At 37.9% G+C, this 15,451-nt stretch overlaps 1 protein-coding gene across 5 annotated transcripts in view; it reads right to left on the reverse strand.

Moving 5' to 3' along the window:
- Positions 1-523: 523 nt before the first annotated feature.
- Positions 524-15,451, reverse strand: part of Pkc53e (Protein C kinase 53E) — a 74,862-nt gene continuing 59,934 nt past the window's right edge. For 4 of the 5 annotated variants that reach the window (XM_076311096.1, XM_076311095.1, XM_076311099.1 and 1 more), the window contains 6 exons: positions 15,253-15,384; positions 12,658-12,923; positions 11,913-12,114; positions 11,642-11,830; positions 10,611-10,751; positions 524-8,712 (listed from right to left, as the gene is read on the reverse strand). In XM_076311096.1, the coding sequence (XP_076167211.1) occupies positions 8,560-8,712; positions 10,611-10,751; positions 11,642-11,830; positions 11,913-12,114; positions 12,658-12,923; positions 15,253-15,384 (1,083 nt within the window). In that variant the 3' untranslated portion in view covers positions 524-8,559. The remainder of the gene's footprint in view (positions 8,713-10,610; positions 10,752-11,641; positions 11,831-11,912; positions 12,115-12,657; positions 12,924-15,252; positions 15,385-15,451) is intronic. The other variant, XM_076311097.1, reaches the window with a different exon arrangement.

The raw sequence follows: 15,451 nt of genomic DNA on the forward strand, positions 1-15,451 counted from the left end.
TATCATCGAACCAGCAGACGTACTCGTTAACCGCTATGCGACGCGTTCTTACCACCTGATCGTAAATAATTGTGCGGAGCAAAAGATATGTCATTGAAGGTGCACGATTTACGAAGTAAAGTTATTTGGCCGCCATAACTTTCACCTTTAACGGCCCAAGAACCGTTCAACGAAACGTTACGTTCGCTCGTGTTTCGCATTCCAGCATAATGTCTTCGCACATGTTTGTCCCAAATACGGTGAACGAGCGTGCCTGCTCATCCCGTCGATGTCGAAAACTGCATAAGCGGTACCGTTCTCTACCCCTTACCTTTTCAAATGGAAGTTTAACGAGTATAGTGGACAGGATGTCGAAGATAAAAACAGATGGAGCGAAAAAGAAGAGGAAACGGGAAAGATCGAGAGAGAAAGTCAACGATAGAAAAGAAAATATATGAACGACAGATTGAAAAGGAAGTAAATAGAGACGTTTACGTCTACGTCTCTATTAACACTTTACCGTCCGCTGTCGCGCACACGTAAGTTCAAGCTTCGTAACTCGTTTATTTCGGAAAGTGTTATACACTTGTATGTATATATATCGTTTTTATAAAAAATTATTTCGCCCGATAATTCCAATAATGTGCAAAAAAACAAAATACGATCTTCCTAAACGATTTTTTTTGGACACGAATAAACGTACGTACAATGTCAAGAATTTCAAGGTTATGTTTTCAGAGAAAGAAGTTCAACGATGCTCGCACAATTTAATTGAAAGTTCTGAAAAATACCACGCATTCGTAAAGTATCAATAAAATATGTACTACAAACGATAAATACTGTTAATGACAAATAAAATTATTTCATAAACTATTGGACGAATAAAATATCCACATTAGAGTAAGTAATAAAATAATATCTACATTGTGATTCGAAAAGTTATACCATCGTTGACTAGTAAGTTTTGTACGACAAATGTCCGAAATATATACATATTTATATCGTGGGCAAGAAAAAATATTTGTCTCGGAAGAATAAAATAACGCGATATCTTTTGCTTTGTTAATTCCAGACACGAATATTCGCTTCGACAAGTACTATCGTTACTTACGAATAAATGTTGTACCTTGTAAGAACCATGTTTCGGTATAACCTATAATTATTAATTTTCTTGACGAGGGCCCGTTGTGAGAACGATTATGCTATAAATCGTCCAATAAATCCCACAAATATTTAACACAGTATCCGTGATAATTAACGCAGCAACAAGAACACGATTCAACTATTAACAGTAATATCGATCACGATGTTACCGAGGAACAATTAGTGGTTTACGAATGAAATATGTGTTTCAGCTTTCGCGCGAACTGTGTAGACGGTAAAGTGTTGCGAATCGGCGCGATTGTTGTAAAATCACTGTTTGTTCGACACTTTTCATTATCTTTCGGTTGGAACAGTCCCATCGAGCGGGAAATACTACAGCCCGTGACAAAAAGACAAAGGCTGAACGCGGCCCGTCCGTCTCTCGTCGTTGCGTCGCCAGCCGTGACAGGGCGCAACGATTCGAGAATTTTCGATCGGCCAGTCGTTTTCCACTAATCTCGTTTCCATCGAACGGCTGTGATCGATTCTGCAAGCCGGTAGCTGCGTTTCTCGAGAAACGACCGTCGACGACGGTCGTCGTTCTTCCGATATAGGTGTCGTCTTATCGACTATCCTTATCAGTGGCTTTTTACAACATGTTTGAATCACGTAGAGGCTAAAAGACCGCTACGAAAGACGCCACGGCACGGTGACGGGAGAAAGTATCGTCTACTCGAAAGAGTAGGGGGAAAAGGAATCCCTCGTCGCGGTCACGGCGGATTCCCTTTCGAGTGTTATGTTGTTTTCATTTTTTTTTGGTCTATTTTTCGTTAGTTTTTGGTACAAAAATAGATCTCGGACGCAGGTTACGCAGCCTCACGGCCGAATATTTAGTACCTAAACGAAATTGCTCGATCACCGCTCGAACTATCTCTGGAATGTAAATGTTCCGAGACCAATTACCCTGGACGCGTCGCGAATTGAATCCAGAATGCAATTTGCCCGTGCGTTATTTTCGTGCTACACCCCGGGAAACCGCCGACGCGTCGTAATTGCCCGAGGCGTTGGGGAAACAAAACAATACGGTCGTGTGCTTCCGCGTCGGTGATTTTGAAGCGACCGTGAACAGGCAGAATTCTGGATTCGACGTGAACCGACTCGATCGATTAAATCAGGTAAGACGAGAACACCGCCGAGACTACGTAAGCTCGCCCGATCGAAGAACAAGATTGGATCACCCGCTGAATAAGGGGGCGAGAACTACGTTACGATATACATACTTATTTATTGGAACACGCTTAATAAGACGCAATTAATATATTCGATTTGTTCCGAAACTCGCGAACTCGTAATCTTTTCATCGCTGGACAGTCGGGGTGTAGGGAGATGGTCGAAAGGAGAAAGGAAATACGATAATCGTCGGATATCTGAAACGAAATCGAGCCCCTCGACGAAACATCCGATTTTTCTTTCACGAATTTTTTTTTTGTTTATTTCGGACTCCGATCGAGTCTCGTGTACACCATCTAGCGAGAAGAGGGGGGCGAGAGAGAGAGAAAGAGAAACACTGAGAGAGTCACGTGGTCAGGATATGAATCATCCACCGATGAAAATTAAAATTTTAATGTTTTTTCCGTTATTAACGAACCGGTGAAAGTTTCCCGATGAAAACGAGTCCAGACACGACTACGTTCGAACTGTTTCTACTTACAAGTATTTTTGAAAAATTTTCACTTACGTAGAAATAAAAATAGTTTGAATGTGGTCGTGTTTGTACTCGTTTTCATCGGGAGAACTTCGGTAATTCGTTTATAATATTTATACCGATCTTGGACCGATTCAACGACGAATATACAAATTTTTATTTTTCATTCATATTCAACGACTACAATCACCGTAACGAAACAAGATGCGAGTATCTTAGAACAAAACATAGAAGAAATAAAGGGAAAGATGTTTTTCGCGACCTAACCTTAAAGTTTTATTACTAGATGAAATTTCGTTTCAGTTATCCGGGCGATCACTGTATGCGTAATGTAAACGTTCTAACGACTGCAATGGCACTACTCTCTGTATATTCTAGCACGGAAATCGGCAACGAAATCACCTACCTTCTTGACTCGTTTTATGTTACCGAAGCGCTAAATTCACGACTCGCGTTACTGTGGTCTTTATTCTAATCTTAAGCTAAACGCCATTCGCTACGCGGCAACGAATAAATCGATAAACTTGGGGATTCTAGACTGACTCAAAGATACGAATCGAAGCCCGAGTCAAGGAAAAATGTACGAGTCTCTCGGTGAATATTTCAATTTTATAAAGTATCCTTGACGAGCAAACGTCGCCAACGTGTTTCGGCGTATTCCGAACTTTCGGGTATCTTCTTCCGTTTTTCGGGTTCCAACACGAAAACGACCCGGTAGCGATGCGACTAATACCGTATCGATACTATCGATACCAGAAATCAAAGTATCATTTTATATCGCAGCGTTTCGATACCCACGCGAAAGTATCTATACGTATCGTTTGTAACAGTACGTGTATATACCCGGTGTCGAGTTTCGATAAACGATACTTTCGCACTTAATACCGATCGATACCGATATACATCGAGTAAGCATCGATATTATAGCAAGTGTATCGAAAACAAGAAATTTTTGATCGAACAAGCAGTACTGTTATTTATTTATTTATTTATTTATTAACGTCGTTATTGCACATCCTTTGTAATAATACGAAATAAACCTATGCACGTAGATTTATCACCGTCCCTGTTAACTCACTCGTATTGTTTCTCACTCCCGTTCTCGATATATGCAAAATTAAGCGACTCGGAGGAATAATAGATTTAATGTCGCTAACTTGTTCTTCGAGTTATCACGGCCCTGCCGAGCTTGTGACAACACGAGAGACAATGCCGTGATTACTTATACCGACAAGAGCTTATAATCACTTGCAGTTACGTGGTTCACCTTGTACTGCTCATTTCATAACCATAATATTCAATTTTTGTTTTCCTTGTTGATACATTTACAATAATATCAACGTTACCGGTACAAAGGTACCGTTACCGGAAATCAAACTAAAATTTATGCTCGTGAATTGGAAAACCAAGTAAAGTCCGGAAATACTCGGTACAAGCATATTATTATTTACAATAATAAGCGATTCGACCTTGCGTTTAGATCTTTTTCGATATAACACATTACCAATTTAAAAAAGATTGTAAACCTCAAACGGGTAAAAATTGAATTACAGATGTAAACAATAAACTGAATAATTAGACGTTAACTTACGTTAATACTGCAGAGTCAACGGTACACTGTATTAACATCTACAAAAGTTTCGGATAAATTATAAATCCGGTAATAAAATAAAATAATTTAAAATAAAATAATTTTTGACTGTCAAACAAATGCAAAAGACTGAGAATAATGATGGAAGTGTAAATTAATGTATGGCTCGTTTTTTAGATTGATAACATGTTGTAACAAAGAAGACTTAAACCACAATCATCGGTCCCATCGCTACCAGCTGATGAACGATCGTCGATTTTTCATCTACATACGTCGGATCCTACCATTGAATTGGCTGGTTCATCGCTCGACGAGTCTCTGACACGAAGTGTATAAAAAAGGATACGTCCGTCTGAAGCCGACGAGCTGGTCATCTACCTCTACGACAATAACGCGTATTAATCGAGAATCAATAATTAATCCTACTGTCGAACAAGCCGACCGAAAAAGAGAAGCTCGAGGAGGAGAACGAGTTTTCCTTTCGTGTTCTTTCGCTACCGTCCTTTTGGCCCGTTCTCGTCCTCGATGATACGAGCCGAAACGGGCTCGATAAAAAGGCGTATATCACTGGAGCGAGGACTTCAGGCACGAGAAGAGCTTTTAGGAAACACCGAGGCCCTTCCACGGTTTCGAACCAACGGAAATACACAGAAATACCCGAGCGTGTAGGGGAAAACGAACACGGCACGGAGAAAACGTTTGTTCAAAATTGTCGAGACAAACTTGGAACCAGCGATGGGATCGATGACCAATTTTCCATGCCTATGGTCGGCTTTGACGTTTATTCAGGCTTATAGTGTGAACAGTAGAAACATTTGATACTCGAACGGTGTACTTGTTACGTTATAATGTTACCCGTATTAAGGTTTATTCCCTGTAAACGTTGCAAGTCCAACGTGTTAACCTCTCCAGGGACGAATTACTTCGTTCACTGCATACGAATTGAAACTGACATTGATCCATGACAATCGCGATGTTGACATCCTCTATCGAAATGTATTTATGAATATTTATGCACACTTGCAGCTTGGGTTGTTTTTAATTTATAGTAGTTAAAATAACCAAGATGCGCGTTCATGTATCAGTATTTCTGAGAAAGTTAACGAACTGCAAATGACTGTACAAGTAACATAGGTTAAATTATACATCTTTGGGAATGACTGTATTAAATTAACTACATACTTTAATCATTTTATCTACTTTGATTTTCTTTTCGAATATTCAAAATGTATACATATTTGTATATTTACCGAAAAAACAAATAGCCGCGGAACTGAGTTTCTAAAATTGGGTGCTAAAATATTTAGGTACGATCCTGGCTTTGATGGATCGACATCAGTTTGAATTTCTGTTTACCTCGAGCAAAATAATTCACCTCCGAAAAGGTTAGAACGATTCGTAGACAAGAATTTCAATTTCGAACGTAAATGTGTCCGACGGTATTGAAATACGTCTCGGTCCCGTCGCTAGTCAAAATGAAAAAGAACCGTGATAACAGGGTAAGCGAATGAGAGCTAATGAGTAATAGAAACTAAATAGAAAGGACGACGTCCGATTCAACGGACAAACGGGCGTAATTCGTTATTATTATTATTATCGTGACTGCTAAGTGCATGATAATCTTCTGCCAGTACCAATTATCCGTAACAACCGTCAACGACTCGACGTATCCTCGCCTCGCAACAAATTATTCATAGTCGTTAATTTTATTACCGACGAAAAAGTTCATTGAGCACGCGCCACGGAGTAACTGAATCGAATTCGAAACAAGATACAGGATTTACTTGCTCGTCGAGAACTAGGTTTGGTCTCCACGCGACAACTGGTCGCTCTTCCCCCACTATTCCGGATTTACTTCTGACCAACGAAGCCGAGAGCGAATCAGAGGGACTGAAAGCGAGCGAGGAAGAATACGAGACGAACGAAACATCGACATTTTGTCTCGCTCGATCGTTCGGACGCTCGATATTTTGTCCTTCAGCGTGCACTAATGCTTTCGTCTATCTCGTACCGTTCCACGCTCGTTTCGATCCCTCTGACTCGTTCTCGTTTCATCTTGCTCTCGCCTTCGGCAAGAAAATATCCTCTCTAGTTATATAGCACGTGCCAGTCTCGAGCCGCCTGTTCCGAACGAATAAATACCGTACTCCGGGCTCGTGCTTCGCTAACCAATTAATTTCAGAGAACAAACGTAGTTGTGTTTTATAATTTTCCTCGTTTCCGTGTGTTTGCGTACTTTTGTGTATGATGTGTGTTGTGTGTAAACGCATGTATGCATCGAGCACTGTACGCGTGTAACCGTGAGCGTAAACGTATTTTACGTACGACGATACGAATCGAACGTTCGAATCGCGAATAAAATTTCAACCCGTCATGAGAGCTGAGCACTTAAAGGCTCGATCCTACGTATGTATTTTTTACTACTTACGAAGAATAAACCGACGAGGAGTGCAACGTTAACGAAATACCGATAGAAATTTCTGTGTAACGTGTAATAGATCGTAGTGATGTAAGTGTATACGTACAATGTATATTTAATAATATATATTCAATCGTTTATCCAATGTACAGGGAGATTCTAGAAAGTGGAACAGACTGTAACTCCATGTGTAGATAAAAAAAATGTGTAGAGGAGAAAGTTGAACGTCGTAACAAGAACTATTTGTTTTTTAATCATAATTTGATTTAAATATATTAATGTGTTCAAGAAATGTGTTAAATTAGCAAAAGTAGTATATTGGAAATATGATATAACAATGAAATAATTGTATTATTTCGAAGTTGCAATTATAACCTAAAATACGAATGTTTTTGCTATATTAAACATTGTCGATTCACGATGTTTGTACGAAATACTAATACTTTTTTGTTGTATAAATAGATTCTTTTCGTCATTCTACATAGCAAAGTATTGAGGTACGAGCATCGAAAACGGAATGCTTTACAAAATATTTCATAATTGATGTCTGTATTCGAGCACGCTATCTGCATGTTAAAACTGTATTATCGTGCTGGATCACGTAGCACCGATGACCGTGACTACGGTTGAATGTTAACAATGTGAGTCGTAAACACATTTCATTCGGTTCACGATCGATTTGTGTATCGAATGTTCTTGCTTTTGGAATTTGACTTGTTAACTGTGTTAGATTAAAACAGTTTGACCGTGTCATCACGAGATTTAACGTGAGTGAGAAAATGAATACGTTCGGTGTATTCGTATAGTGCAATGTGAAACGAACAGTACTCTTTGCAGATGTTTCGTACCGAAAAATAGTGTACATACATAGATGACATAAAACGTACAATTAAAATTAATTGTTCAAAGTGCTCGAAATGTGTAAAGGAACGAAAATACCAGTATTTAGACTGCAATGGTGGAACGTTCGAACTTATAGGCTGGGATGAAATAATTCCTCGACGTAAAGTATGAAATATCTTGTTTTCCACGATCGTATTTAAATCCTTTGTACTTAACTTAATAGCTTTTCTATTATTACAATGATTTTTTTTCAACTTTTACACGGAAAAAATCTACAGTTTGCCTCAACATTCAGAATCACCCTGTACATTGATATATATACTCTGGAAGGCGACAGTAGAACCTACTGAAGTAAATGCATAATAATGTACGCGAAGAACGAGGACAGCAATTAGGAAATTTTCGCGGTTACGTCTGAATCGCGGGTAAGCACGATTTCTCATCGCGATTGTTTGCAAGTTTATTCTCGTCCTTTCCTCGATAACCTTACCACGATTGTCGGATTCGTTCGACGAATCCATCGATCCCGAATTAACGACGTGTTTTTCGCGCTTTATTATATCGCGACGACTAACAACGCGCGCGAGCACCCTCATTCTTTGGTAAAAATACTTTCGAAGAGAGTCAACTCGAGACTCCTCGACGAGGTAAAAAAAAAAAATAAAATAAAAGAAACAACAATAACATTTCGGACCCACGACCGACGTTGCTGCACCCGTGACGATTCCGGAATCGAAACTCAAGCAGACTGGAACCCAAGATACGAAGCGGAAAAACGTAGAGTGTCTAGAGTCGGGGAAGAGGGGAGGGGGGATGGGAGAGAGGAAGGAGGAAGATGACGGTGAAAGCCCTGAGTAGCAAAGAGGAAGATGAACCCCAGGAAATGGCGGGGAGAAACGTACGGCGAGGTTACAACTAACGAGAAAAAATTCTATCCGTTTAAACATGTTGCACGAACTCTGGATTGAGAAAGGAGAAACCCATGAACTCTGTCTGATCCAGGTTCATCATGAACAACTTGTCCGTGGGTGTTAAATCTGTCTTCTCCGAAGTGAACTGTTTGTCGAAGTTACTCACGTCCTTGCGATGTTTCTAGCGAACGAAACGAGAAACATTAGGGGGAGGGGGGTACTAATCGCGCGCATACGGTAACTCCCCGCTTGTATGTCACCCCGCTTTGTAGCAACGGGGTTAACCTCGGCCACTATTATCGTTTATTTCTGCTCTGGTAAACTTTTTTTACTCTCGACCACTTCTCGACATTATTAACGACTATCAATTTTATAAAATATACAGTTACAACTATATAAGGGGGTCCCATAATTTAAAAAGCTCTGATTTATTCCTCGCAATTGAAAATTAATATTTTTATATTTTGTATCGTATTTTCATGAGAGTATTACCAATCGATTGGTGAAATTCACCCGATGAAAATGATTCCAAACACGACTCCATTCGGATTATTTTTAATTATGCGAATCATTTTCGAAAAACTTTTAATTTGCATATAATTGTAAATGGTTGGAACAAAGTCATGTTTGAACTTATTTTCATTGGCTAAATCTCGGCAATCCGTTGGTAACGTTCTCGCGAATATACGATGAAAAATATCAAAATTAAAGTTTTTATAAATGGCAAACTACCCTGTGCGCAGTAAAGATCGTTTTTCGTTGTTGTTCCGCAATGTCTCACACTCGGATGATACCCACGGTGACAGGAATTCGTGCCAACTTATAGTAGCTGTCCACTTGAAAATTTCTCCCCCGAGAGTCACTATAGAGAACAGAAGCTCTTTCACACGAGCAAACGGAGGGGCAGCTACCATGCTGACAGTTAGATACCTCGACACTCGTATACTTGGTTCCTGAATATCCGTGTGAAAGAACCCTTATTCTCAAGGCTCCATCTAGTAGAGAGTCTTACTCTCGAGAGCAACTCTTGAGAGTAAAACTCTCCAGTGGGCAACAGGCATTAGGGTATATGGTTCGCTTGACCCTACCCCTTCCCCTTCTTGGCTCGCGTGTAAAGAGCTTGGCGGCTGCGCGACATAGGTGTGCAGAATCATTATGTCGCTGACCGTACAACGGAGCGGTTCGAGCATTATGAAACGTCTAACGTAGACGTAACCTACTTACATACGAGTGGCACGAATCGTTATGAAATAACAATGCTTTCTCGATAGCTCCACGGTATTTATAGCTTGAAATAGATTAGCAATGTAAGATTTAAATTACTATTTATTACACACGCTTCGTGACAATTTGGAACTGAATCTAAATGCTTGTAGTCTACATACAAGTTGCACGAGTCACAAAGTTTAGAATTGGATATTTATCCAAGTATTAAAATGTCTACTGTTTTGAACATTAATTTCGATTCATCTAACATTTGTTTCGTGCTTCATACATACATACATTGTAATACATCAAAATATAAAAAATATTAATTTTTCGTTGTATTAGAATATATGCCGCGTATTTATACATAACTTTGTACAGCACATTTAATGATAATTTATTATAAACTGTAAATAATTCAGTACTGTTGAAACGTTGTTCATATTTCATACATACTTATCTTGCCTAGAATGAAACATGTGTCGTCGACAACAATAATCTAATCCTTGCATCGATTATCTATTTCAAACTTTAAATATATCGGAGTTATAAGTAATCTCGATCGATCTTGCGTATGTCGGACGTTCGAGACGGTTCGATCCATTCCGTCGTGCGGTCAGCGGCATAATGAGTATGCGCATTTGTGTCGCGCAGCTGCCAAGCGTTAGAGAAGGGGTAATGCCTAGTCAACCGTATTCCCTTAACTTGAGATGAATTTCTGTCACCGTGTCGTACACGCGAGATAAATCAACCCGACGTAAGACGCCTATAAAAAAAAGTGATAGCTTCCACGAATTGAATATAAATGAGGAGACCCGTTTCATCGATATACAAGCGGGGATTACTTATATCTCGATGCATCGATATACTCACGATCTTCGGCTTGAACGGCGGTTGCACCTCGCGATTCTCTATCTTCTCCCAATCGATACGCCGGAAGAACGCGTGACTGCGTACGTCTTCCTCGCCCCGCAGTCCACAACCCAGTCTCTTGACCGGATTCTTTGTAAGAAACTAGTGGACGCACAAACAGAATAATCGTTCGTGAAAGAAATTCGATTTTAATAAAAGCAAGGTATTCGTATAAAAATTAACTACCGGTAGTCTTTGGTAGATACAATCTTGAAAAAATGTACCTTTGTTATTTTTTACGGGGGATACAATTGTGAGATAATTAAATTTGCAGTCATTTTGAAAGAAAATGTTGAGAGTAAATTTATGCCCATTTATTTTACAAAGTTGCAGGGAAATTTTTTTATTTTCAAATTAACCCGTATCACTCGGAGTAGTCTGTCAGGTTTTTATCGTGAAACGTAAACCCGGATTGCATTCCGACGAATATTTGAAGAAATACCACACATTGGTCAATCACAACTAATCTATTAAATTATATTATTTTTCAAACGAATAAAGAATTGTCTTAAAACGATTCGAAGATTATTATTGGTACGTTATTGTCGTATTTAAAGTATTACATTTAAAATCTCTAAACAATTGAGTCTTAATTATCTATAATACGAGTGTAAGAAGATTGCGTTTAGAGTTACGGCGGGTCTTCTTCGATTAGGGCCAATCTCTTAATGTGTATATATATCTATCTATATCAGTGTTTCCCAACCTGTTTAGTCCAACAATACACTTTGAACGTAGTAAGATTCCTATGCAATAGTTTTTCAAACGAAAATATTTAAAATTGCCACAATTTCTTTCACCGCGAAAAAAATAATCCTACTGAATACCAATGGAGCCAAGTGTAGTTAAAAAGAAAAGTTATTTACTTATTTCACGCGACATAAAATATAAAATAAAATTATTTACTTATTTCACGCAATATAAAATATAGAATATTGAAACACTGGTCGACACTAATGTTCTTTATTAACAATATACCGTGGTACTCTTACCGCTTTGCAAATTTCTCTGGCCTCTTTTGAGAGACTCTTCGGATAACTGACGTTATGATCCGTGATGGCGACAAACAATTCCTCTTCGTCCTCTCCGTCAAACGGGGGCTGACCAACCAACATTTCGTACAACAGAACGCCGTACGCCCACCAATCGACCGATTTCCCATACGGCTGATAGAGGATGATCTGCAAAAAAAAAATAACGAACCGATAACGATCACGTTCGGCTGTTGAATCGATCGGTAGGGAAACCTAAGGATGAACCGACTTCAGGAGCGATGTAGTCCGGTGTCCCGCAAAAGGTCTTGGTGGTCTTGTCACCGGTGATCCCCTCTTTGCACATTCCGAAGTCCGCGATCTTGATGTGACCATCGTGGTCCAGCAAAACGTTGTCCAGCTTCAAATCTCGATAAACGATACCACGTCCGTGGAGATAGAACAGTCCAATCGCTATCTCGGACGCGTAGAATCTGTGGGTACATAAATTTTCAACGGAATAATTAAGAAATTAATTTAGTGCTTTAATTGAGAAAACAATCTCCCAATTAGCTTTAATTAAGAAAACAATAGCCGCGGGGAGCATTTACACAGAGTGATTAACGAGGCATCTTAATGTATTCGTTATTTTAAATAACCAGCAACCAGCAGTCGTGATTGGAATTTTAAATAAAAATTAACGTTGTACCTTTTTTTTTTTATTTTTAGTTTTTTCTTTTTGTTTTTCTATTCTTAATTATTTCTTTCTTTTTGTTATTTCTAGTTACTTCTTTTCTTTTATTTTTAGTTATTTCTTTTCTTTTTATTTGTAATTATTTTCTTCCTTTTTTTTAATTTTTAGTTATTTCCTTTTTTTTTTTCCTTTTTTTTTTTCATGTAATTTCTTCTTTCTCTTTTTCTTTTGTTCTAGAAATACGTCAGCGTTGGTAATTTTTGACGGTATATTTTGTACTCGAGACAATCATCAGCGAGTAGCATGGTTTTGGAATATTTTCTTATATGCACGGCACACTTACACTGCCACTGGCTCTTTGAACTTGCCGCACTGTTGTATCTGGTACATCAAATCTCCCCCGTTGACATACTCCATCACGAAATAGAGTCGATCCATAGTTTGGAAGCACGAATGCAACTGCACCAGGAACGGTGGCTTACTTGACAACGCCAAAACGCGTTTCTCGACCATGGTGCACTCTACGTCGTCGTCCTGGATGATAATGTCCTTCTTCAAGATTTTGATGGCGTACAGTTCGTCTGTACCCTTTCTTTCCGCTAACATCACCTGAAATTCAACGATTCGCGAGATAAAGTCCGGACTGACACTAAAACTACTTGTGTTAACACCAGAATTACCACTGGTAAAGTTATTTTGACCAAAAAATGTATTTTTGAAATTATAAAGGGTCAATTATTGGGTTGTTCCGAAAGTCATTTCGTTTCTTTTTTTTTTTCGGTGAAAATGAAACATGATTTTTTCAGAGTATATAAACATTTTATTAAATTATTTATTCTCCAATTTGGAGAATATATTTCCATAATGGATAATATATAATTAAATTATGTATTCTATTTATTATTATTAATAAATTATTCTATAATTTAATATTTTATTAAATATATATTTATACTATAATTTAATATTTTATTAAATTATGTATTCTCCATTTTGGAAAATGAAATCACTTTCCGAGCAACCCAATAGTTTACAAGTACAATTGTTTCTCTACTTGAATGATTAATGCTAAAAAATATCGCGTGCAAAAGCACCGTTAATAATCGAGTAATTTTTCAAGGAAGTTCGAAACCACTTTGGTAGTTCTAGCATTAAGCCTGATTTCCAATAGTGCCCAAGGGACACGACGATCGGGCCACGCTCACGCTGATGAGGCACTTAACTATAATGTGTGATTAACTGCCGCGCCCGAGTTAACTCGGGCTACCTAGACGTCGGGTAAACAAGTGAAGCTATACTTTTTATTAAAATAAAAAAGTGTAAAATAAAGAAAGGAATATCGATCTTAGAGAGGAAATCTTAACAATTTTAAAATTTCCTCTCTAAGATCGACATTCCTTTCTTTAAATTTTAAAAATTTGTAAATTCTTAAGATTTAAAAAATTTTAAGATTTAAAAATTTTTAAGGTTTCTAAATTTTAAGATTTTTGCACCTTCAAAAATTTGTACAGTGGATCTGTTTTATCTGCATAGAGTGAAATCAATTTTTTAAGAAAACCATGTGAAAAAATGTTTTAATAAAAGTTCTCTGGCACGTAGTGCGATATAAATATCTTTCTTGTACTTGGTGCTGGGAAGGAGAGTTTAAAATCAATTTAATTTTTTGAACTAGGACATTTTTCGTACATAGTACGATAACGTATGTTAGAGCGAATTCATTAACATTTGTGAAAAATCCTCATTCCGTCAGCAGGTCATTATACATAAAAAATATACTGTTTAAAAAAATCGAATTGCTGTTAAATTCGACTATTTCTATTAGAATTTCTATATTCTACTATGAACTAATAAATAATAATTTTTTACACGTAAAATATTACACAAACGTTCAATATTGCAAACACAAATTAGTATTTGTTTAAAGTAGATACCATTGAAAAATTAAATTTATTTTAATATCAATCTATTTTAATATTTTTATTCGTATCTCTGGTACCATTTCCATGTACAAGTTCCAGATGAACAAGATTACGTTCATATTTAAAATATCGCGGCAGTGTAGGGTTGAGGTGCGTGTTCACGTGACATTAAGTCACGACTTTTATTGCCGTGAGAACGAACGTGACGAGATTTGTCACCGTGCAACGAGCCACGTGATTTCAGTGACACGAAATCGACCCAAGTTTTGTTGTTGGCGACATTTTCAAGATAGTGTCACAAATTGTGCCCGATTAAAGCCATAAAAAGTAGCACGCCATAAATATTGCACCCTGCAATATGTGGTATATTTCTGGAAAATCTGGACACGAAGGAACAATTTTTTAAATATAAAATAATTAAAATATAAAACACAAGCCTTTCGTTACTAAACAAAGTTTCATTGTTGTACAATAATTTCTCGTTTAAAGATAAAAAATCGGGACTGAAAGTTGTCTCTAATTGAGGGTCGGTGGAGATTTTTCTCTCTCATTTAATCAAAGACTTAAGTAAGTAACTCGAATATCTTCATCGAAAAAACCTCATAGGTTCATCGATAATTCTCCAATGAAGACACAATGGGAAATAAAAAGGTTTTTCCTAGCTGATTTCATATTTATAATAAATATGTTATCTTTAAGCGAGGAACTACTGAACATATTTCGTTAAGCGTCAGCGTGTCTTAAACCTTGCGATCCTGGGTCATTTTAAACCCACATCGACTTTGCTCGTTTTAAATTTAAACAAATATTATTCGTTTATAATTTTCAAATTTATTATTCCAATTTTTAATCGTTTAAACACATAGTAATAACGATTAGGAGAGAAAATGAGATAAGTTTCGAATCTACTGGTACGGGTCACTTTTGACCCAGGCATTGTACTCCGTGGGTCGATCGTAGCATCTCTAGAACCGATGGTACCGATCAGGCTTTATCGTTCGAACAAAATGGCGACTGACTTTGCCGAAGCTGCCCTTGCCCAGCACCATGAGGAAATTGAAATCGCTCGCTCTGATTAAATCGCTCTTGCCCATGTTGTGCGGAACCTCTTTGTCTTGAGTGGGTGTTGGCTTTTTCGTGACCGAAGTCTTCTGGAAAATAAAATTCCTTTAGTTAGAACAACGTGCGAATGAATGTAAATCACCGTTCGAAGCCACG

The sequence above is a fragment of the Ptiloglossa arizonensis genome, chromosome 5 (genome assembly GCF_051014685.1).
Source record: "Ptiloglossa arizonensis isolate GNS036 chromosome 5, iyPtiAriz1_principal, whole genome shotgun sequence".
NCBI classification, from domain to species: Eukaryota; Metazoa; Arthropoda; class Insecta; order Hymenoptera; family Colletidae; genus Ptiloglossa; species Ptiloglossa arizonensis.